At 27.2% G+C, this 25,814-nt stretch overlaps 1 protein-coding gene and 1 long non-coding RNA gene across 7 annotated transcripts in view; one reads left to right on the forward strand and one right to left on the reverse strand.

The window, feature by feature from the left end:
* Positions 1 to 25,814, reverse strand: part of LOC107443255 (transmembrane channel-like protein 5) — a 127,215-nt gene that overhangs the window by 90,841 nt on the left and 10,560 nt on the right. For 2 of the 6 annotated variants that reach the window (XM_071181559.2, XM_021148247.3), the window contains exons 1-4: positions 7,923 to 8,090; positions 6,874 to 6,956; positions 5,282 to 5,374; positions 2,170 to 2,318 (exon numbers count right to left, since the gene is read on the reverse strand). In XM_071181559.2, the coding sequence (XP_071037660.2) occupies positions 2,170 to 2,318; positions 5,282 to 5,374; positions 6,874 to 6,943 (312 nt within the window). In that variant the 5' untranslated portion in view covers positions 6,944 to 6,956; positions 7,923 to 8,090. Of the gene's footprint in view, positions 1 to 2,169; positions 2,319 to 5,281; positions 5,375 to 6,873; positions 6,957 to 7,812; positions 7,832 to 7,922; positions 8,091 to 25,814 lie in introns of those variants that run through there. The other 4 variants (XM_043053601.3, XM_043053597.3, XM_043053599.3 and 1 more) reach the window with 3 other exon arrangements.
* LOC147810142 (uncharacterized) lies at positions 14,622 to 19,005 on the forward strand. The gene is made up of 2 exons (XR_015432915.1): positions 14,622 to 15,093; positions 17,602 to 19,005. It is a non-coding gene; the product is annotated as an uncharacterized LOC147810142 (long non-coding RNA).

The following is a 25,814-nucleotide window of genomic DNA, read 5'->3' on the forward strand; positions in this document are numbered from 1 at the left end:
AGAAAACCACTTAGAAAATTACATTACACATTTTAAATTTCTAAGATATTAAAATCAAATTTTTCTATTAGTTATCAAATACAACTCACTACAAAATTAAGAACTTTTTTCAAATTAAGAAAATTTTTCCAGGCATGTGCAGTACAAAAGAACTACCATATATACTTATATCTTGAGCAGTTTTTAACTAATTTTTCTCAAATTTTAAAGCAATAATTTTGTAATCAATTTTTAATTTATTCAAAAGTTCTGTATAATTTATTGAATATTTTCAAAGTTATAGCAAAAAAAATGTTCATATCTCCATAAACAATTAAGCTATGTTTACGAAATTTTACATAATTATTGCATATAATAACCAAAATAATAGTAATAAGTTACAAATGTATTACTACATTTTTTGGCATACAGTGTTTAAAAACATTTTTTCCCATTTTTAATCTATTGTTGGTCCCTCAAACGTCAAAAAGCCTTTAACTTATGATACATGTATGAGATGATGTTATTCATATGAAAAATTGCCCGATCTAAATTTATAAACTATTTCTTTAAGTATTTTTTAAGAAATATCAAAAATTGTGTTGGTATTGAAGTGCTTCCATTATTTTGTAGAACCCCTGTATATCCTGCTTAGATGTAAAGGTTTGACAAAATTTGGAAACACTTCGATACCCCTGTATAGAAGTGTTTCCATATTTTGTCAAACCCTGTATAAAACAATTCCTTTACTAAAATTCGGCAGCAAAATTTTTATAAATTAATAAACTAACTTATGGTGATTGCTTGAAAAATAAAATTATAACAAATAATCTCCATTTAAGAACCATTTAATTTTCTTCAAAAGAGAATAAAAGAGTAGCTTGCTCTTAAATTTAAATATTCGTTGCAAATTGAATGGATAGAAAAGAACCCTTATTTATTTGAGCTTTTCTCAGATCGATCATATTATAAGGATATTGTAACAAAAAGTGAAATTTTGAAAACGTGAAAATTCATAGCAATACCTGCTATTGTAACAAAGTAAGCATGCAAAATTAAGATTACTGAAATGCACAATTAGAAATTTGCATGTCACAATACTCTAACATATTCTAAACATTGATATTTTAAAAACAATAAAAAATTTGTAGCAATAAATGCCAAAATGATGATAAACAACAGCTAAAGAAAAACATTGGCATTTTTAGTGGCATGGAGGACAGCACTTAACAATTCTAATTATTTTCCTCATAGATAATGAAGAGAGGATTGATAATAAAAAAATATTTATTCAAACAAAACATCAATTTCGTAAAGAAAAAAAAAGATTAGTTTTATAAAATTTCATTCCTCTAAGCATAAAAGCCTAGACAAAATCTAGTAAACTTTTTGTAACTTTCAATATTTTTTTATCCTTGCTGTAAAGTTAATTTTAAAACATCAAGTTTTTTTTCAGACATTTACTGGATTTATTGTACAGAATGATTAAGTGAGTGATTAACATAGTCATTTCTCTATTCATAAATAGTTTTCATCTATTCCTATACTGCCCGGCAAATAAAAAATCAACCTAGGCGACAAAACTGAGATTTTTATATATTTGGCATCTGTGTATAATAAGCTACATATTGCAGAAGTTTTTCAAATATAAATTTCGTTTTATCAGTTTCTTGAAATTATATTTTACAATTCATAGCATTAGCAATAGAATAGTTGTCAAGCCACTTTTCTTGAAATCTGTTGTGAAGCAAGCTGTTTTTTAAATTGCACTGCATTATACAGTCCCAACTTTTTTTCTTTTTTTTTAAACTATCGTTTCTCAATTCCTAAGTGATAAGAAGTGAAATCTACATCTGTAAATTTGCTTAGTTGTTTGCATGGAGAAGAATGAAATTTGTTATTTTCATGTTACGCATACAGAACATTTTAATCATCCAGAGAAGAAAAGTCAGAGTTTTTCATTTTTAAAGCGTATGTCTAATAAAAATGTGATTTTATAAAAATGGGACAATGATTCTATTAAACGGCACGTTTCAAGACATGAACATGGTTTGATATTGATGTACTCCGTTCCTGGAAATTTGATTTTAAAAAGTGGCTGATAATATAAGTGGTGGTCACAGTAAATAGTTTTAATAGAATGAAAAGCACATTTCATTTTAATAGATAAAAATAAATATTTCATACTACCTCATAAATTTTGTTTGCACTAATTCCTTTATGACGTGAATTAAGAGTAGCATTTTTAAGCTGAAGTGTTCTGTAATGAGAATCTCTCCTTCGCAAGCTACTTTTTGTTTTATCCTCTTTTTCAACTTCTTCTTCATCAAGAAGGACATCTATAATTTTCATCAAAATATGATTTGAAATTCAAAACACTCAACACCGTTTCAAAGATTTTGTAATGCAAAAATATGTTAATAAATTTTAAAAAATATTATGAACAGTAAATAAAGCAATTATAGTATTTTCCTGAACCTAAACCTTTTCACACAAATGAGAATACATTCCATTAGCATTAATCAATATAAACTTTACTATTAAAATTAATCAATATCAATACACAAAAAAAAACTAATTTATGATGTTTTAACTATCCACTAATTGCTGCTTGTTTCGAAACCTAATCAACAGAGATCTGCCAAAAAGCAAAATTTGCGAAAGATAATCAATCGTTTAGAACAATGCAGCCGAATGGTAAAATAACAAGTGTGAGAAAAAAGACTAGCTGGTCCCAATAAGCCATTGGTAAATAAAATTTGCCTCACGTTAAGAAAAAAAAAGAAAGCACTGCCTTAGAAGATAAAAGTTTCTTTTAACCCATGTAGAAGAAAATCTTCATGCAAAAGAAACATTAAAATAAATTTTTTAAACACTTTATAACTGCACAATCCACTTTAAATAATCATACTAATTTCCAAGCTATTTAAATAATCATTTTTAAATAAGTGAAAACTAAATAAAAACATCAATTAGAAAGAAAAATAAATTTAATAATTTTCTTTATAATCAAAACAGTAGTTTCTTTCAATATTTTACATGAAATTGTATATTAAAACATAATTATTTAAAGGAACTGTTTTAACGGAGTTCCCACTTTTTCAACAAAGCAAAAATTAAGCACTTTTAAGTACTTTTTTCGAAAAAAATTTAGTACTTTTTTGAAAAAATTAAGTACTTTTTTCAAAAATTAAGAACTTTAAAAATAGCATGATTGTTCATCATCGAATATACATATGTCTCCAGTGATAGTGCAAATTATTTACCACCCTAAAAAAAATCAATAAATAAAAAAATCACAAAAAACAATTTTATTATAATGTAAACACTGATATAATTGTATGAATTTAACATGGCTCACCAAGGAAGTACCAGGCAATTTTTGTAAACACGGGTCGGGTTTTATTTCAAATATTTTCAGATATTTAAAAGTTAACGCCATTCAGATTGTAAAAGTTAACGTATGAAACTAATCTGCATTCCATTTTAAATTATTTCATTGAAATTGAAAAAATTGAGCAGAAAAATTGTTCCTGTCAACCATAGTGATGCTAAAAAACTAAAGACTTTTTAAAGCCTTGAACCAAAATTAAGTACTTTTAAGGGCCCTTATTCTCCAAAATAAAAATTAAGCAGTTTTTAAGGACTTTTAACCCTGTTTAAGGATCATCATCAACACTTATTAATACAATTGGATTACATACCAAACACATACACTACTAAAAACCACATTTTGAAATCACAATTAAAGATAATATACTAATTTCTAAAATAAAATATTGTTATACAGTCAAACTCCGCTATAGTGAACCTTCAAGGGACCGATATTTTGGTTCACTATAACCCGGAGCTCACTACATCTGTTACGCAGGCAATTTAATTAATGGTTCCATTACTCCTCTCTTTTATTACACAGTAATTAAATAAATTACTGAAATATATTATAGTAGCGAAAAATGTGTTATTTTTCATTGCTCTTCGTCTTGCTTACAAAGAAAAATTAGTAATCTTAAGCTGATGAGCAATCCTCAACATCAGATATGGAAACATTTCCTGACTCTCAGATAATTTTTCCTGAATTTCTGTTATTCCGCTTTTTTAACCTGTCTAACCTGCCATTCAAGCACATAAAAGTAGTCTCCTAAAATTGCTTAGCAAATTCATCGACATTTGTCCAGATACTGGAAGATTGCAGCTTCTTTGAATGCTGAAGCACTTCAGTAATGCTTCTTCAACATCCTTGTGATCTGCTTTTCTCAACTTTTTTCTGCCATCTAAATTTTTTTCATGAGTAGAAATAATTAATTGCCTATTTTTCCACATGCTACAAGCTGCAGATTTGTAAAGTTTATATTCCCTGCAAATATCAGCTTGATTGCATTCATTTCAATTTTTCTGAATACGCCCATTTTATCATCAATGGAGAACGTTTTACGTTTACTGCTCGCCATAGTTAAATTTGAGACACTTTGTTTACAGCCTTTTTTAAACTGAACTGAGAGCAAAAAGGAGTTGAAATGAAGGCCTTATCAACACATATTAGTGTCCAACCCTTTGACCAATAATGAATAATTTACTCATTCCCTCTGACAGAAAATGCATATTAATCCCACTGAAACCTTACAGGTGCATTATCTGCCTGGGTTGGAAATATCTACTTAGTTTGTTTAGGGATGGGAAAGTGAGATAAAAGAAGCTTATCGCTAAATTCCTCTCTATAGATGACTCTAAAAATCGGTATACGTATTTATTTTAAAGTAAAAATTTCAAAATTATTACAAAAAAATGAAGAAGAAAATCGGTCGAAGACAGAAAAAAGTTCATTATATCCAAATTCCTCACTTTTTGGTTCACTATATCCACAAAAAATAACATTATAAGTGTATAGCAAGGCACGGGACCAAACATTTCATTCACTATATCCGGGAGTTCACTATAAACCATGTTCACTATAGCGGGGTTTGACTGTATATGAATACTGGAACACACTCTTACATAATATGATACATATGTAGATTTTAAAATTCTGTGTAAAACAATATGGAAATTGTTATTGTTTTAAAAAGTAGATTTGAAAAATTTTTTACTTCCTAGAAATACATTAAGTTTAATTTATTTAAATGCAAACTATTTCTATAAAACTTACAGCTAAAGATACATATTGATTGTTTTTTAGTTTTATTCCATCACTTTACAATGTGCATAAATTAACAAAACCCCAGTGATTATCGAGATTGCTATAAAATACAGTTGGAAATTCTGAAAAAGTGAAAACATTTAAAAAGATTCCATAAAGAGTCACCTAAATGTCTGCTCGGCAGCTGTGAAATTAGAGCTTGAGAAGCTTTCGCACCATAAGGCTGAACATAACCATATTCATCTTCATGATATTCCACTAAACATAAATTAAGATAATTTCATGTCAAATGAATGTTATTTCAATAAAAGTATAGTTTAGGAAAATAATTTTTTTTAAAAATATCTAACAAAATCTGGGAAAATTTGACAAAATTTAGATTGAATTGTTTAAATTTCATTAAAATTGTCAATAGAAAAAACCACAAGAAATTTTTTTTTTTTTTTATTGTGATTTTGTTTGGGTGTCAATAAGAATAAAATATTCCCCCCCTTTTTTTAATACATTTTCATTGACTACAATGTTTTCAAATCTTTGACATACGAGGTGTGAGAAATAACTGGACTAATAGCTTTGTTAAAAACATTATTAGTTTATTAGTCCCCTCTTTCCTATCAATACAGTCCATTGTTCAAAACAGGTCATTAGATGATACCTTTAAGAAGTATTCTGCCACATTTGAAATCTTAATGATGTAAAATTGCTTTTTATATGAGTCTGCAGTACCGTACAAAAACCACAAAAATTTCATAAATCTTTGTCAAAACAAAGAGGATTTTTATGGAATTGAGGCATTTTTACGCAGATGGAAAAGGCATTTGTTACAGTATAGGTAGGAGCAATTTGAGGAACTGTTATCAATCGTTGATACTCAAAAGTTCCAAGCATTCATCCCTCTGAACTGTTTCCAAATGTAAATAAAAATAAATTCTTTTTCAGACTACTCATATAATTGAAGTAACTTTTCATATTATTCATTGTTCCTTTTCAAGAAATTGCTGTGTATGTTGCATGCCCATAGAAATAAGTGGAGGCTTGTCCAGTCAAGGATAAATCAAAGTTTTTTCCTTCATCCAAATATCCAAGAAAATCAGACATTTTGACCATACCTAAAATATTAATTTTATGTCATGTAATTTTTTTTTTTTTTTAGTATATATGGTTTATGTCAATGTTAAACTACAAATTATTATTATTTTCTTTTTTTCATCGTGATTTCAAAGAAATATCAACTTGAAATTCGGCACAAACATTGCTTAAAAAAGAATTAAATATTTACTCTTTCAAAATATAAAATTTCTTAATTTTAAAATGTAAGTTTTATTAAAAAATATTTTTAAAAATAATTTGACCAGGTTAATTTAAATAGTCTAATTAAAAACAGAACAAAATTTGACTCCCTCGGTCAAATAGTTTGAGTTACAGCTGTTTAAAAATTATGAAATTGGAAATAATTTAGAAATTTTCAAAGTTTTAAAACTCAGAACATAATAATTCAAAAAATGGCTGCCTTGTGAAATGGTAACTAAAAGGCGGAAAGGGAAGAAATTTTTACTTACAAAAGGCTGAAGATCTCATCTTGTATATATAAAATAACAAACAATGAGGTCATATTCACAAAATTTGTATACATAATTATTTTATAATAAAGAAAATGAAATACCAATTTTTTATTAATTGCAAGCATGTTCTTAAAAAAAAATTTGTGAACTAAAAAAAAAAAAAAAATAAATGAAAAGAGATAAAATAAAATTTACAATTTCCAAATCTTCCATCATCATCTTCTTCGGAATTTTGGAAATTTAAACGTTTACTTGAACCAGCCATTTGATCATATATCCTTAAAATAAAAGATGACAAACATTAATATATTATATTTATTTATTAAGGGTCATAAAACTTCATTAATAACATATTTAGAGCTTAGAAATATACATGGGCCTTCTCGTTTTCTTGTAATTCAGTAATTGCTATTATAGCTTAAAGCAGTGAAATCTTTTGATCATATCACTCGACTTTAGAACTTATTCAATCATATTGGTTTTAGTCTCAAAGTAGTACGAATATTCAAATAGATACCTAAAAGGATGGATTGATGAGAACTTTTGCAATATTACGAAAAACTTATCTCTTTTTGTAATCCCTGTGACACGGCTTTATAGTAAAAAAAAAATTATCATTAGATTTATCAGCTATAACTGTGCCAATCTAATATGAAAAGCTGATGACAAAGGAATTCAATCGCAAAAATTATTAAGAGCTTCATGCTCTAGGCACATCATCAAATAATGCTGATAGCAACTATAACAATGAAACCATCAGAGTAATTTGTAAACAAATATGAGAATACACTAAAAAAGAGAATTAAATGCAAATTAAAGAAAGATAAATCTTATCTGATACACATGCCCGTACTACAGCAAATGTAATTCAGAAGAATTGCAGCGTATTGGTTAGTTTGAAAATAAATTAGGTGCGTTATAAATATTCAGTTTCATAAAATGAAAAGGTGTTTTTCAGTTTATTTTTAGAAAAAATCTATAATTATAATGATTTAGAAACTCAATTGTCTGAACAAGTTTTAGCAAAACAAAAAAAGTCTCAAAGTTTCATTTACTGAGACATTTTTGCTACATAAACAGTAAAAAAAATCAACGGAATTCCAATCTTTGACCATATTTATGGATTTTAGATACCTAGTTTGGCTCTACTCTCAGAAGTTTACAAAATACACTTTCGCAATCAAAGTTTAAGGAAAAAAAATATATAATAAGAAAGTTAGAAAAATTAAAACAGCATTCCGTACTTTTCACGAATACTTAGTGAGTTCCAGTTTCACGATATTATGCAGAACGATATAAATTATTTTTTACACCTTATAAGCACAAGTGCATCAAATATAAAACTGAAATGTAAACTTTGAACAGGAAATTTACTTGATAGCCTATTTCTTCTCATTGTTATTTCTTCTGAGCTTCTGAGTTATGAAAGGGTCTCTATCTTTTAAGGAAGGCTGTTGCTTGGCTGACCGCCTTTTTAATAAATAGAGGCATTTGATTGGTCGATTACATCATCGTTTTCATCGTTATCTCTTCATCGTTTTGTCAGGTTTACTAGAATGGCGTTTTTAGCATTTTTGTTTGGCGCAATTTTAATAACGCGCATGCTCAGTTTGATAATTTATTCAAACCAATCTAAGTACTTCGTAGACAAAGAATATAGACGCTTGTATCCCCTCCTTTGCTCGTGTAACTCAAACAAAGACATAAAGATGGAAAGATCAATCACTGTACCAAACAGATGTCAGGGTGAACTTTGACACTGGACACATCACTGGTCTCTATTTTTTTTTATTTGATTTTCATAAATTGTTATGATAAATAATAACATTCTGTTACTGTGCCAGAAAAATCTGATCACATTTTTTTTAAAGATTTATAATTTGTAAATTTTAAATGAAAAAATTAATGTATTTTAAAAAAATGATTTTTATATTGTTCTGAAATTCAAATACTTGAAATAAATAAAAAAAAAAAAACAATTTAAGTGCTTATTAAAAATATATAAAAAATATAAAATAACTAAAAAAATTAATAAAATGATTAAAATAAAATAGAACAGTTTTATAAGCAATCTAAGCTGCCCAAAGCATTTAATTTCATGATGAACAATAAATTGGAAAATGTTAATAATTGCTGAGATAGAGTCTCATAATTGCCTGTTAGCGTTCAGTTAGTTAGTTATTAAAACTTATTCATGATATTCATTTGTGCGTAATCTAAATTCTAATTATTTTCATTCAAAAAGTCTTTCAAAATATAATTTTATTCCTGTATTTAAATTACAAGTAACTTTGATATCTGGGTTGCCTACAAAAATTCAAAAAAGTACAAAAAAAATTTAGAGCATTTCACAGCATTTACTATTTATCAAAGATGATAAAAAAAATTATTGATTATTAAAAAATAATTTTATTGCGATAATCAACATTAAGCTGGAAACCTATTACTATTAAGCAATTTAAAAGACTTTTTCGTGGTTTTCCTTCGCATGTAACACAAATTTGATTACTTTAACTTAATCTTCATTAAAATAAATTATTCTTATAACTTTCATGAATTTGATTGTATTCTGATACTTAAATTGTTAATTACTTTGATTTCTGAATTGGATTAAGCATAATAAGGGTGTTTCATTACATTCACAAAATAAAAAAGCTCACACTTTGATTTCTGGGTTGAGTTAATAAGAAGAGCTTTTCGTTCTGTTCAGAAAGATACCCTATCTATTAAGGATAATAATAATGAAAAATTTTTTATTTATAATTTTACTCCTATACTTAAATTGCAAATTATTTTATTTTATATACCAATAGCAGCAATCTGAAAAACATTTTTGTCTGTTTTTCATAGCGTATAACGCGAAATTTGATAATTTTAATTTCAATTTAATCTTGATTATAATTAATTATTTTTACAACTTAATTGTTTATTAACTTAATTATTTATTAACTTAATTATTTTAACTTAATTATTTAAAATTAATTTATTAATTAATTTATCAATTAATTAAAATAATTAATTAACTTAATTATTTTTATAAACATAATTATTTTTATAACGTAAATATGGTTTTATTCCGATACTAAAATAGCGAGTTACTTTGATTTTCGGTTAAAAACTACAAAAATTTGAAGAACATCTCGTTATAGTCACAAAGAAGTCTCTCAAAGATGCTGAAAAATGATTCATTATAAAAAAAATTCATTGCGATTACTGAACTTCTAAATGGAATCAAGCCATCTGAAAGATATTTTCGTGGTTTCCCTTCACGTATAATGCAAAATATGATTGTTTTCTCAAATTTTTATTCAAGCAAGGAAGAAAAATATTTATACCATTATTAACCACTCCAAAAACCAGAGTAAATGCTTTATTATAAAACTGATGCGTCCAGAATTTGGAATTATGATGAACTTGCCTGTATATTTTGATTCAATAAATTGATTTATTTTCTGCTTCCCTTCTTACCATTATTATTTTTTTTTTTTAAGTGAAAAATGATTCTTCTTCATTACTGTTAGAAAATTTGACGGTTCATCAGGTTGTCTTTTGTCAACATCTGAAAATAAAATTCGAGCAAATAGTATTGTATTTGTAATGGCGAAAATATCCAAATGATAAAATAAACATGAACTTTTTTTACATTGTTAAAATTAAAAAAACTTAAGTACTCGGGTTCCTATGATTTTATTATTTTACTAATAACTTATTCTAGTATGTTATATTGAAATATCTGATATATGTTATATTGAAATATCTGATATATGTCTTATGATTTTATTATTTTACTAATAACTTATTCTAGTATGTTATATTGAAATATCTGATATATGTTATATTGAAATATCTGATATATGTATTTTGAAATATCTGATATATGTATATTGAAATATCTGGAGAAAAAAAAATTTCTAACCAAATGTTCTTTGAGTCAGGAAGAGACAAAAAATACCTGTTGATTTTTTTGAAATATACTTTCTATCACAAACGCCTTAAAACTTTGTTATCGATAAAAATAATTTCAGATGATTTTAATCCTTCATCTCTTATTAACCTCGTTATATCATGCTTTTGATCAAAGTTCAGCAGCGTGTCTGCGTTCTTTCTCTCCTAAATATTAATTTGATCCCTACACACGTTTTTTATTCCATTACTTAAAAGGATTCGTAAAATATATATTAACGGCCCGGATTAGAGAACAACTGAATTATCTTCTTCAAAAATGGCAGTTATTTAATTTAAATTTGATACTTTTGTGTGTGATCATATCTCAGTGTCAACCATATCGGTGTCACGTATCAATGACATCCAATAAAAATCTAACTGTCAATGAACTTATTAACTGAGGTGAAGGTATTAATTGAATGCTTAATAAAATAAGAGCTTTCTTTGATGATATGTTTTTTAAATTAGTGGTGAAATCGTCTAATAATTATTTTGAAAAATCGTTGCAAGAAAGGTTTGCAAGGGTATTTTTTTTTTCAGACTCATGCGAGTTAATTCAAATCAAATAAATATACTATATGTACTCTCTTTTTCTTTCTTCCGGATTCTAACGAATTAAAGAGTATTCATACTTTCAAGGTATTTTACAACAAAGTGCTAACATAGTACAAAGGTACATATAGTATTGATTTCTGTGCATAGATTTTTTTTTCCTTCTATATTTGCTTTCGGAAATTTAGCTGTATAATATTTTATACCCAGTTATGTAATTCTGTTGCGATCGTAATTTTTCTTAGAAAATTATTATTTAGATGATTAGTTGAATATTCATAAAGTACGTTAAGAAGAGGTTTGAAAAAAAAAGTAATCAATATCATGCGTAAATACTTTGGTTTTTTTTCCATCTTTTTTTAATAATGTGTTACGTTTTCTTTTTTTAAATCATTCATTGCCACTTATTTAATTTAATTACATATAATTTCAAGATAAAAACATATCTCAGTTTTTACATAAGCATGTGAAAATCTAATATTTCATGCAGTCTTTCTGGTGGTTTGTGTTAGAGTGATAAATATTTGTTTCAAAACTATAATGTATGTTTCCGCAACTCTATCTCAGTACTATGACCCTTAGCAGTGAGTTCATTAACTAACATTATATTCAAATGTTCTGTAAATGAAATGAATATAATAATTTTAAAATCTAATATTTTATGCAGTCTTTCTGGTGGTTTGTGTCAGAGTGATAAATATTTGTTTCAAAACTATAATGTATGTTTCCGCAACTTTATCTCAGTACTATGACACTTAACAGTGAGTTCATTAACTAATATTATATTCAAATGATCTGTAAATGAAATGAATATACGTATATTGATTATCACTAAATGTCAAGTTTACTACTATGGATTGCAAATTCATTCAATTTCTTCTATTCTTTATGTAAGTCAATTTCATGAAATTTTGAGAAATTTTTTGTACTATTTAGAGATAAAAGAATTCTTTGCATGCATTCTGAGATGTATAAAGCAAGATTTTAGAAATGTTTAATTAATTTTTTTTAAGTACTTTGAAAACTCTGGTATTTGATAACTCCTTTAATATTTACGCGATTTCGTTATAAATTTGTTATATAGATAACTATTAATCTAACTAAGTAATAACTATTGTTATTTTAATTAAGTAAAGTTAATAAACTGTATACGATTGGAACAATCATTTGAGCAAAGCACAAAACGGGAATAAATTTAACTATTATAGGTTATATTCTCTAAAGAATAACTACCTCGTTTTTTTCCCACAAAAAATTTACTGAATTTAAAAAAAAAAAAATTTTTTTAAAGAAAATAAGATCAATGCAGAAAAGATTATATAGACAATATATAATTGATTTTATTTTGAACTAATATTTATCTAACAGATAAATTTTATTTAGATATAAAAAAAAAGTTATAAGGATAGAATATCTCTTTCTAAAATTAGATATTCATGTAAATAAACTATTTCAGCTTAAAAATTGGCGTTTAACTTCTAAATTGAGTTAATATAAATGAACACATTAAGTTATATTTTTTAATCAAAGTAAAATAATATGTTTCTTAAAATTCAAGCAAATCTTTTTCGTGTATTATATGACCAAGTTTAATCATAATGCAAAACTGAAAATGTGTTTCTCTCATTATAAATATGTAAAGTCACACTTTAGGGCCAAATTAAATACTAAATAAAGAAATTAAAATCATTTTTTCTTTTTTAATTGTGTTGTTATGTCTTTCTGTTTTGTGCATATTCCATATAAATAAGAAAAGATTGGTTGCAGATAAGACATTAATGTATAATTTATTCAAAATAATTCATAAAGTAATCAAGAAGGATAAAATAAAATTATCAAGATCTCTGGAGAAGTTTAATTTTTATTACAGCATTGATTGTTATACCATGTGTTCATTTATTAGTTCAATAATGGATCAGTAAAAACTTATTGCAACATCTCACATATTTCAATAGCAGTTTTGACAACTGTAGAGATTTCTTTCCTCTACTATGTTAAATATAAGTTTAATCTGCGTAATTTAATCTACACAAATAATCAAATGAAGGCTATTAAATCAATTAACCAGTATGTTTTGGAAAGCTAATTATATTGCTTTAAATTCTGATTTTAATTATAAAATCAGAATGTGAGATATATAACTTGCAACATTTTAATATTTCAACAGATTTTTTCTGACAAAATTGTTATAAGTCGGAACAAATTAGATTTGACAATAAAATTCAGTATCATCCTCTTACATGTCATATTTTGCTGGCATTTCAGTATTTCTTTTTCTCTTTGAAAGATAGAACAAGTTTATGTTACATTGGAAGTAAGATAATTTTCAATTTTTTATAGGTTCGAAGTATATTAAAAACGAAAAATAGGTAATGGTTGTAAATAAGTTTTTGCTAATTTGGTTGGCTATAGTAATGGAGATAAACTATCCTGTTCAGTTCTTGCTAAATAGCCATCTAAGTCCTTAAGAAGTTAAACATGTGGCAGCAAAACTAAAAAGAAGTATTTTAATATGTGTATATTCACCACAACATTCAATATTTAATTTCAAAAACTTGTAAATTCGTGGTAACGAAATGTGTGATTTTTCAAATTCTAATTTTAACTTTATAATTACGACACTAATGCTACAGTTTTCTTAATTTATTAAGGACAATATAAGTCCTGTTAAAATATTAAGATACAGACTACTACAAGCATAAAAACTTAATTTTTCTAAATGAAATTTCAAATTTAAGAAAATAAATAAAAAGAGTTTCAAATCTTTGAAAAAATTAAAATTCGCCAAAAATTGACGTCCATGTCCTGAAGGTTCTAGTAAATTGCAGAGTAAATTTTACTTAGAGTTTTTCGTTGAGTTTTGCCGTTGTAGATTATTTAGAGATTTGCAAGTTTTTATTGGAGTTTTACTAATTTTAATTGAATTTAATTTTAGTAGAGAAAATAATGTTCCACTGCTCATACATTCTAAAAGAAAAAATAGTGGCACTATATAAAAATGGAAAATCCATCACAGAAATTAGTTGGGTATTGAATATGTCGTATTATACAGCTAGAACATGGCATTTGAGGCAAATAAATTGTATTTTTAAGTTGAAAATTCGTAATTTAAAGATATATATTTCGAAATAAATTCCTTATTACTTAAGTGTATTAAATTGTAATCAGCATCTGATTTTATTTTTAAATTTTTCATGTATTGTTGCAAAAAAAAATTAGTTTCTCAAAACTATTTGCATTATTAACTCTTTAAACGAACCCTCTATTTTTTTGTAAATTTATGTTAAACTACATTTCAGATTTTTTTGTAAAATAAAAGTTCATGGAGCCTATTATTTTTTATAGTTTGCCTAAAAGTAATTTGGTTTTTAAGGCCTATGATGAGTTGTAAAATTTTACCTACAGTAAAGTATTGACCATTCAGTACTTATAAAAAACCGAATTAAAATTATGAATAATTTATAAACAAACGGATAAATATCCAAATATGCAAAAAAAAAATTTTTTTATTCAGAGAAAGTACGTTTCTGTGTCCGATTTCGAAACTTAATAGTTAGCACTAAATAATTTTCATATATGAGGTCACCCTCAGGAACCATTAAGATTGACACTTAGTATGTGAAAATCAGATCATTAGAACGAAAGTTATTGAGGGTGGTTATGAGGGAAAGTTATTATTATTATAATTATTTTTTTTTTTGGTCCACTGTACAATGCTAACATGAATTCGCAGATATTCAATTGTTAATAGTTTTAGTAGTTCCTGTACTTAAGTGAAAAAAGAAATATTTCTTAAAAATGTGTTTTCTTTCTCACAAAAGAGAGAATAAAATTGCCTAAATATAGAAAATCGTTAAGTTGTAGCAAAATACGAGGATTTTCTTTTGAGAAACAGTAGAGTATGATGGGAGTAGTGAGGTAAGAGATTTTTCTATATTCCTCTCACACATCGAATATGCTATCAATTTAAGAGTAATTGTCTCTAATACTGGAAGTAGATTAATATCGTACTTGAGAGCTATGAAGACTTCGTAGTTCATTTTGTTATTTATTTTGTTTCATGAAATTTCTTCAATATTTTTTTAGATAAATAGTAATTTTTCTCCCTATTAATTTCAACAAAATTTTAAAATCACAAAAATTTCGGGACATCTATGGAAATGTTTAATAATTAAGAATACTTTCTTTATCTTATTTTTTTAAAGGAAATTAAGGATTACTTTGAGCCCTGATTATGTACTACTATAAAGCAGTTACATGTTTTGGTGCATGAAATGTTCTGTTATAATTTAATTTTCATAGTGTATTTCAATTATGATTACTTTTATAAAACTTAATTTAATTAGTTATGAAGTTAAGCTTTTAAGTATATTTAGAAAAATTCAATTTATGTTTAAAAGTAGTATTCCTCTTCATTTTATAAATTTTTTTTTAGTAAACACAAAGAGAAAAAAAAAAGGAAGAGAGAGAGACTAAGTCAGTAGAAAAATCATTTATTTATTATAAAATGAAAACAATTTAGACATACATTTGGATCAAAAATACCACAGCTACCTACATTATAAGAAAAATCCAGTACATTTTACAAATTAAATAAATAAAATTTTTAGTCTATGAACAAAATGTAAAATTCTTCTTTTACAGGAGCTCTTTAAAAGCAGTTAAGATAAATAAAATACCAAAAGTAATACTTTTCGATGTGAGTGACAGTCATACATTTCATTCATAATTCTAAATATTTATTAGGCGCCTATTTAACTTTTGAAAGTTTTAGATTACAAGATATAAATATGATAGGCATGCTACAAAAATTTGAAAACAAAATGACAAAAATTTGACAACAGTTTAGAACAATCATGTTTGAAATTACAAAAGTGCTGGTATTTCTTTTTAATGTTAAGACACTTTATGTAATAAAATGAAACAAAACATTCTAAAATACTATTTATATTGCAATACCAGAGCCATTATAGGGGTAGAGGAAAACAGAGCCATATGACTAGATCTCAATGATTTTACACTGAGATCAGGGTAAACCCGAAAAAAAAATTGTTTTTTTTCCATTGCTTTTTATAACAAATCAACTCTAGTTATTAAGTTTATAATAGAATAATATTTATATTTCCATCACTTCTATATTCTGCGCTTTAAAATTTTTTAATTAACTTTTTTAAAAACATTTATTATTAGAAGAGAGAGATAATGTACTAAGGTGTTGAGTTAATCAATCACAATATAAAAAAAAGGATGATATAAAAAAATGCTACTATATACTTTATTAACTCAAATTTACCCAAGTACTATTAACTATATCATTAAAACAAATTAAAATGTTCAAAACATTATTTTAATCAACATTACTTTCAAGTAGTCAAAATGTATACTAGTCCAATCAGCTTTCTTCATAACATTCATTTGGGTCACCTAGAAATATCTATTTCTGTACTGAGGGACCAAAACTGGATTTTCAACAAGACTGACCTGGCAGTCGTAACAATACTCAGGTCAGAACTGTGAAAAATTCAGTCAATGCAGGAGCCTTATTTCCACATGTAACTGATGATGATGACAACCTAGAACAAAACTAAAAGCATTGCAACTGAATATACATAACACGAAGCACAATTTGTGTTACAATACAACTTGTGCTTTTCAATATTATTCTAAATCATTATCTATTATTCTAATGTTATCATAGCAGCATCAAACAAATAATAAAATATGTAAACAGAGAACTTTAACACATGTAAACTAAGTTTTAAAACCAACAATATAATAAAATGGGAATCAATATTTTTATTTGAATACCATTTAAGCATATTCATGCAAAAAAAGTTGATAATTTTATTGGGTATTTTAAAATCACGGTGCAAAATATTATTAATTTAACCTTTTCCTCATACGAAATTTAAAAGTGGTTTCCTTCCAACCTTGTATTATTAAAGTTATAACTCATTTGTCACTCCTTTTTCCTTTCAAATAACATTCAAGAAAATTCAATACACAGAAGTAATTTAACAAATTACACATAACTCCCACTTCAGACATACAGGCACACTGAGGTTGTTGAAGGAGCTTTAAAATAATGTGTTTTATGAGTTGATAAGAAAGTCAACCTATAACAAAACAACACATCATTACATTACAAGTGTTACATATTTGTGCTTCCTATCAACCATCAAAATTTTATTCTACTCCTTTCGTATTATTCCAAACTATAATATCAATTTTCAAAATGTCACTTATAGTAATGTTTAATAAGCAGAATCTCACAAATAATAAGAAATGTATACTATATATAATATATTAACTCTAATTTACCCTAGTACTATTAACTACATCATTAAAACAAATTAAAATGTATACTAATCCAATCAGTTTTCTTCATAACATTCATTTGGTTCACCTAGATTTCTATTTCTGTAGGTACTGAAGGATCAAAACTGGATTTTCAACAAGACTGACCTGGTAGTCGTGACAATACTCAGGTCAGAACTGTGAGAAATTCAGTAAATGCAGAAGCCTTATTTCCATATGTAACTGATGATGATAACAACCTAGAACTAAACTAGAAGCATTGCAACTGAATATACAAATCACGAAGCACAATTTGTGTTACAATACAACTTGTGCTTTTCAATATTATTCTAAATTTTAAAAAAATCATTTATAGTAGTAATGTAATCATAGAAGCATCAAACAAATAATAAAATATGTAAACAGAGAACTTTAACACATGTAAACTAATTTTTAAAACCAACAATGAAAAAAATGTGAATCAATATTTTTATTTTAATACCACTAAAGCATATTCATACAAGAAAAGTTGATAATTTTAATGCGTACCTTAAAATCACGGTGCAAAATATTATTAATTTAACCTTTTACTCATAAGAAACAAAAAAGTGGTTTCCATCCAACCTTGTTTTATTACAGTTATAACTTATTTGTCATTCATATTTCCTTTCAAATAATATTCAATACACACACACACACACACAAAAATAATCTTTATAATTAACAACAAAAATTCTTGCTTTAAATAAAAACACAGATCCGACAATAATGCTAAGAAAAGTGATGAAAATGATACCTGCAATATGCAATGCTAGCCAGTAAAAATGTCAACACCAAGAGCTATTTTATATTAATTCAGCAAGCGCTGCAATACTAATGTCCAGTATCTAGAAATCACTTTGCATGAATAAAAATATTGTAGTAAAAAATATGTATTTCCTAGCGTATTCGTTACATCTTTCCAGCTCAAACATTTTCGCCATTTTCAATCACGTTCAAAATGCGGGCATCCAAGCAGTTGGCGATAGATTTCGTTTGGCAATCACCCATTTCACCAGATCGCCAAAGTTTAGGGTTATAAGAGGGCGGTCAGCCAAGACAGTGCGTTTAAGGAATTGGTAACTAATTTTAAACCATAGTTTCTACTACAGAATGGCAACAAGGAAATGATAACGTCGGATCAATGGGCTTTTCGCATTGTGATTGGCTGTTGACTATCACTCATGGTTGCAAGAATTTGGGAAGTTATCGCGTTTATTGTGAATTAAAATAAAAATTTCAATAATTTTGTGCACGCCTGTCTGTGTTCTCGCGTAATCTCGTATTTGGTGTGATGAAACAATTGGTTCATTGATGGATTGTGTTTACATTTATTTCGTAAACAGACACTGGAGAAAAAGGGATTTGTGTTTAAAAAAGAAATTAGGCGAAAATGTTTTCGAATTTTTAGATATTTATAAATGTAACAATAAAAATGAATGTTTTCTTTGCTATGTTTATTATTTGTTTTTAAATAAAAGTATGTCATTTTGATATTAAGAGTATGTTAACGGGGGGTGCTCTTAAATACTTTTAAATTAAGTATTCTCTTATAAAAGCTTAGCTGCAATATTTATATAATTTTCTTACGTTCTGTTGTAAGGAAAAGAAAATTCGGATCTAAATTAAAAGAATAATTATGCCATGTAATGTCTAATCATCCTATGCATATTTCCTAACATTTGTACTTAATTATTAAGCATTATAATTGTAACATAAAAAATAATTCTGGAGTAAAGTTCAAATTTATGTTTAAGTGTTTATATATTATGTTTATTCGACATTAAAAGTGTTTCTACTTCTAACATTTTATAAATGAATATGTAACCCGCAGTTTTAATAAAATAAAATTATCGTTAGTTATAAAACTATGGCAAGAGAAAAATTATCGGTAAAATTTTTATGTGGTTATCAATTATTATATATTTATTTGGAAGTAATGAAAAGTAATAATATATTTGTGAATCTAAGCACATCATGATAAGCAATAATATTGGAAATGAAAAAAAATCATGTTACATGAAATTTATTTTCGAATAGTTGACTACTTACTTTTATGATGATAGATTAGATTTTTTATTACATATTATTTACTGCTGTGTATTAAGAGTTAGGTCAAATGTGCATCAAGTGGCTAGTATAAAAATGTTGCTTTTTTTAAACTTACCACTGCTTTATTAGAAAAACAATTTTGTAACAATCAAATAATAAATATATAAAAATCTATATTTGAAGCATATAAGAGTAAAATTTTTTATTTTTTGATTTAGAAACTATCAATCAAAAAGATCCTTTAAAATTTGAATTATATTATATAATAAGTAGAAAGAAATATTAGCAAAGGAAAAATTTCATAATGAGTCATTAAACAATATATCAATCACTTTTGAACTGACCCCCCTACTATTTTAATGAAATTTGGTGGAACATGCACGCATGATAAAGTAAACCATTCAAACAGTTTTTAATTTGAAATTTGCCCAAGTTATAAACACTTGAAAAAATAAAATTTTCACTGAAAAAACCACTAACTTGCATACATATAAATAACTGTATTTTTTTTTTTACTTAAGAAAAGTTACTTTAAGAACTTTTATTTTATAAGTTACTTTTTTTTTACTTTAGAATAGAGTAAATGGTGTTTAAAAAAAGATTTGAAACACCATTGCAATAAACCTTTCATTTGATACCTTATATGACTTTCTGAGGCTAGGTCAACTTTCAAAGCAACCTGATTTGACCTGTGATATGTGGTCTCAAAGAATTATGAAAGAAATATTTTTTTTTTATTACAACATTCTTCTACACCTTTCAAATTTGTAGCATAGAAATTGAAATTTAAAAAAAAAAAAAAAACATTAATTATTGCAAACCAAAATTTTTATTAATTGAAAGTGGTATGCTGTACAACTTTTTTCCCCTTTAAGACATTTCATACAATATACATGGAAAACTGAGTAAAAAGCCTAAAATTCTTAAACCAATATATAAATCAATGATCATTCATATCAAAAGTAGTATTTATCCCATACTTTTGTCTCCTAAAATGTATCGAAAATAACATTTTTATTTTTAGCAAGTGTATTATATTTTTCTTATTAAAAAATGGTTTACCTTTTGATATGCAAAAAATATGTGAAATAGTTACAAGTTATAAATAACATTTATTTCATAGAAAATATTTTTTTAAATTATGATTATTAACTCTGTTACAATATGTTATGAACAGAATTAGTAATTTTTTAAACATATAAGCATTATAAAATTTTATGAAATAGTTAGGAATGATGTAGTGCTATTTTTTTGTTAATTATTTTTATCTCATTAGACGGTATGAAAAAATCTTAACCTGTTGTTGTTAGTACTTCAACCTTCTAAATGATCTGTGATTTATTTACTTTCAATATCAAAGGCTTCTGTGGGTACGAGTATGACAGTGAGGGTCCACGAGGCTGTAGAAAACGTATCTTAACTTCTTCGTAGTTTATATTTACATCTAAAATACATCGTATACACCATTGGTTGTACTGTAAAATTACAACATACCCTCTAATATCTTCTAAGAGCAGTTCTAAAGGCTGTAACACCACTGACTGGATCTTACTTTCAGATGAATTTTAATACATTTTCGTTTTAATTGATGTGTGGCTTTCGTGTCTGTTTTCATATATTTTTTTGTGTACCGGAGATTGTGTGGCTTTTCAAAAAAGTGTCTCTATTTCTCACAATCATAATATGATTTTATAATACACAAAATTTGTTTATTGAACACAATATTAAAAAGTGAAAATAATTTACTCTAATTTTTATTTCATAAAAGTTTTTTATAGGATTGTTTTGTGTTGAATGAATATCTAATTTAAATTGGTCTAAATGTTGCTAGCATATATATATAGATTTTTTTTTCTGAAAAAGTTATGTATGAATGCTGAAACATGAAGGAAGAAATTTTTTTTACAGTACAACTATCGTTTTATGTTAAAAGGGCATTTATTTTTTATGCTTTGTTTAGAAACATAAAGAGACCAAAGAACATCTTAAGGGATTGTGGATCTCATTTCAAATCAGCTTAAGTAAATAGAATTAAATTGTTTTTTATTATTTGAATTAACAGTGTTTATGCTTACATGGTTACTGCTACTTTATAGCCTAAAATAATAATTTCTTGTTTTGTAATCAAATGGAGAAGTGTATTATTTCTTCTTAGTCTAAATCAACTACAGTTTAAATGGTCATAAAAAGTATATTAAATTCTTAATTTATTTACCATTTGCATCAATGTTAATGTACTCAAAGTTTGGTATGAAATAAAACCTAATATAAAAAAGAAGCTGCTTTTGTACATAGTCTTAAAAAAAAGCTACAAGTAAAGTAAAGTTTCATTTTTTCATAACATGTTACACATATATAATTTTTTTTCTTCATTTTTTTATCATGGCTAAAATAAATTTTCATAAATTTAATACAGAAAATGAGATTTGTTAAATATTTAGTTAATTTTTTACTCATGAAAAAAATATATATATATAATTTTTATTTTATTTGCATGTATAGAATTGGCATTTTATGTATAATCTGCACTAAGGCTCTTTCTCATACTGTTTTGGAATTTTGACATTTTTTTCAAAAAAATTATTGAATATAGCTTTTTTTATTTTATTTATTTTTGTCAGTTCTTAGATGACCCTTTGACTATCCTTGGGCTGCAACCCGCAAACAGTAAGCCTATACTTATCCCCATGATTCATGCATAGAATAAAAAGGCATACCCCATTAATTTAACAGTACTTTTTATTATTTATTTTTAATTGTTTATTTGTAAAATCGCTGTTTGAACTCTAATGCACCATTGAAAAAGATTTTCCTTAGAGCATGAGTGGTGAGTTTTCATTGCTTATTACTAAGGAAAATAGTGAGGTTAACTGGTAATCAATAAATAACGTTTCAATTTTGATTTGCTACGTTTTATATATGAATTAATTGTATTTGAAGAGAAGTGTGCTTAGGATAAAGCTCAAATTGGACTGACTCTTTCTAGATGAAATTTCAGTTATAGTTTAATGACAGCATTACCAGAATCGACTACACTGTTCCAAACATCAATGATATTAAAGAAAGCTCATCAATATTTGCAACATGCCTGATAAACCTAGTATGAAACACAAGGATAAAAGCAGCAGAATTTTATTTATTTACTTTTTTTTTTCCAGAGTGCCTTCGACATTCTAAATGCTCCTCAATATCGTTTGAACACTAAGTTGTTCTTTTTTTCGTAAAATCTATGCAACTTTTTACAATAGCTCATTCTAAAGAGCGTTCGAAAATATGAGAACAAATGCTATGACAATTCGCATTTCCGTCGTATCTATGAAGTTAAATTCAAGAATTTAAAAATATTTTCACATTACAGTAAAATTTATTTCTCCAAAACTAATGTTGAAGTTCCTTTAAGAATTAAATATTATTTGTATTTTATTCATTAATGATTATAAAAAGAAGTGTATTTTAAAAGGTATGAAACATTTTATATCATTCTTAACATCATAATTTTTCAACATAATTTTGAAGAGACGTAGTAATTACAAGAAGTTAAAAAATGATATTTTTAAATTTTAGGTATTAGAAAAGCTATTTATCTTATTAAAATTTAAATTTGATTGTGAAAATTACCTAATTAATAATCACGTAAAATACTGTATATCATACAGGGTGTTCTGTAATTACATCTAACACGTTGTAAAAGCTGCAAATTGATATTTCATAGAGGAGAAAAAATGACAACTTCATCGTATCAGTTAAATTAATTGGTAAATAAGCGGTATGAAATATAGAAAACCAGTTTAAATGGCCGATGACACACGAACGTGTTAAGTTTTAATCGCCTTCTAAGTTTTGTTTTCTCTAGTAATCACAAGTTTTTAGTCAATCCCACCTTCATCAGTCGTGATTCATTAAATTTTGATTTTTTTTCCCTTGCCTAAATATTAATTTATGACCCTTAATGTGTGCACTCGTTTTTTTACTTAAATTTCATCAAGGATTTTAAAAATATACATTAAGGTTGAACTTTAATGAAATGCCCTGTTAAGTTGAAACCTTTTATTGTTTTTAAATGAAATTATTACGACAACCAGTTTCGACAACAATGATTGTAATAGGATGATTTGAATGCAGTCATCCAACTCCATCCAAACTCAAATATGTTATGCAGTTTAAGTAATGATATTTAAGAGCTTTAAATCTGACTCTCAAAAAAAAAAAAAAAAAATCGGGATATTACTGAAAAATATTGTGATTGGAGCGCGTGGTTTTTATTTTATTTCATAATCGTCGTTCAACAGCCGACCCAATTTTGGGTTTACTGTTACCAATGCTCAACAACGTCGCCTTGTAATTTTGTACCCAATCCAGAAGACAAGGGAACTCTTGGATCAAGTTTTGGGAAAAAAATTTTATTGAAACTAACCCGCGTTTGCGTTACACGAAGAAAAAAACCACGAAATCCTATAATCCGTCTACCGTGGAGGATATTTTGCATCAACACTGTAATAGGTGCAAGCCGGGTGCGGAATTCGTATCGACCAGCCATTATTGGGATTCGAATCTGGTTCACCTCATTCGGAGGCGAATACTCTTTCCCTTGGTTCCATCTTCACTGAGTATTAACTCTACAGGATGTTCCAATTTTATTGATTGGTACCAATTTTATTGTTTTGTCTAAATTTAGTCATCTTCAAAATGTAAATAGCAATTCGATCGTAATTTATGGAAATAAAAGGTTTTTTTCTCTTAATCCGCAATGATTAATGAGAAGCAACCATGAGGGTTGATCAGCAACGTAAACAAGAGGCGGAACTTTCCAGTTTTTAATTATAAAATTACAAAACTACGAAGTTGAACATTAGTGGTCGTAAACTCAAAAATTGGATCAGCTGTTCTACGACGGATATAAAATAAAATAAAATCTATCTATTATAGGCCTGGATAGTAGGGCACTGAACCCATGCCCAAGAGTTCGTGGGTTCATCCACAGCCGGCCGAAGACTGCCCGTGTAGTAAATGGTGACTGATGCAAGTTAAATCTATCGAGTTGCAAAGTCCTCCATGTTCCTATAACAAATCAATACCTCTGAGGGTACTGAAACAAAAATTTCCTTGTCTTCTGAATTTGTTCAAAATTACAAGGTTACAGAGTTGAACATTAGGAGTCGTAAACTCAAAAATTGGATCAGCTGTTCTACGACGGATATAAAATAAAATAAAATCTATCTATTATAGGCCTGGATAGTAGGGCACTGAACCCATGCCCAAGAGTTCGTGGGTTCATCCACAGCCGGCCGAAGACTGCCCGTGTAGTAAATGGTGACTGATGCAAGTTAAATCTATCGAGTTGCAAAGTCCTCCATGTTCCTATAACAAATCAATACCTCTGAGGGTACTGAAACAAAAATTTCCTTGTCTTCTGAATTTGTTCAAAATTACAAGGTTACAGAGTTGAACATTAGGAGTCGTAAACCTAAAATTGGGTCGGCTGTTCAACGACGGTTATAAAACAAAATCTATATTTTAAATAAGGCGAGTGAAAAAGTCATTCTCACAGTTCAAATAAGGGGGAAAATCAAAACTGTTACTCGAGTAACCAAAAGTAGATTACAAGACAGGATGTGAATATTAAAGTGCAAGAGTGTTTAGTTTAGAATAGTAAATTAAGAAAAAGACTTCGACAAAGGAATAACATAAAAAGATTAGTTGAAGCGCTTTATGTTACACACACACATATATATATATATAGGGAGGGGGGAGAGACTCCCCCCACTCTATAGGTACTGCCGCGGTCATAATTTTACTTCTTATAATCTTAGCTTAACTAAATTACGCCGAAGGAAAAAAATGTAGCTTTAACTTAAACTAAACTCAGTGGCGCGACAGCCCCTAGGGGGCCAAGGCCTACTGGGCCCATCTCAGTTTTCTTGACATTGGGCTCTAGGGTACAGGTGCTGATGTTCCAGTTAGGTGGTCAGCCGAACGCGGAACCCCAAGTGTTTAGTTCCCAAGCATGCTTGGTACTCATTTGTCTACCCACTTAAGGGATGAAAGGCTGAGTCAACCTTGCCCGGCCTGAGGATCGAACCCAGGACCGGTGGCACGGGAGCGCAAAGCACTACCACTCAGCCACCGGGCGTCTAGCTTTAACTTAAGATAATTTAAAATCTGTTCTCCTATTTATATCCAATTATGTTAGAGGCTATGTGTCCTTTTCGCTCGCACTCACTTGTTTTTTCCTATATTTTAAAAACATGAAT

This window comes from Parasteatoda tepidariorum, chromosome 4 (genome assembly GCF_982258835.1).
Source record: "Parasteatoda tepidariorum strain Cologne lab strain chromosome 4, Ptep-v5.0, whole genome shotgun sequence".
Taxonomy (NCBI): domain Eukaryota; kingdom Metazoa; phylum Arthropoda; class Arachnida; order Araneae; family Theridiidae; genus Parasteatoda; species Parasteatoda tepidariorum.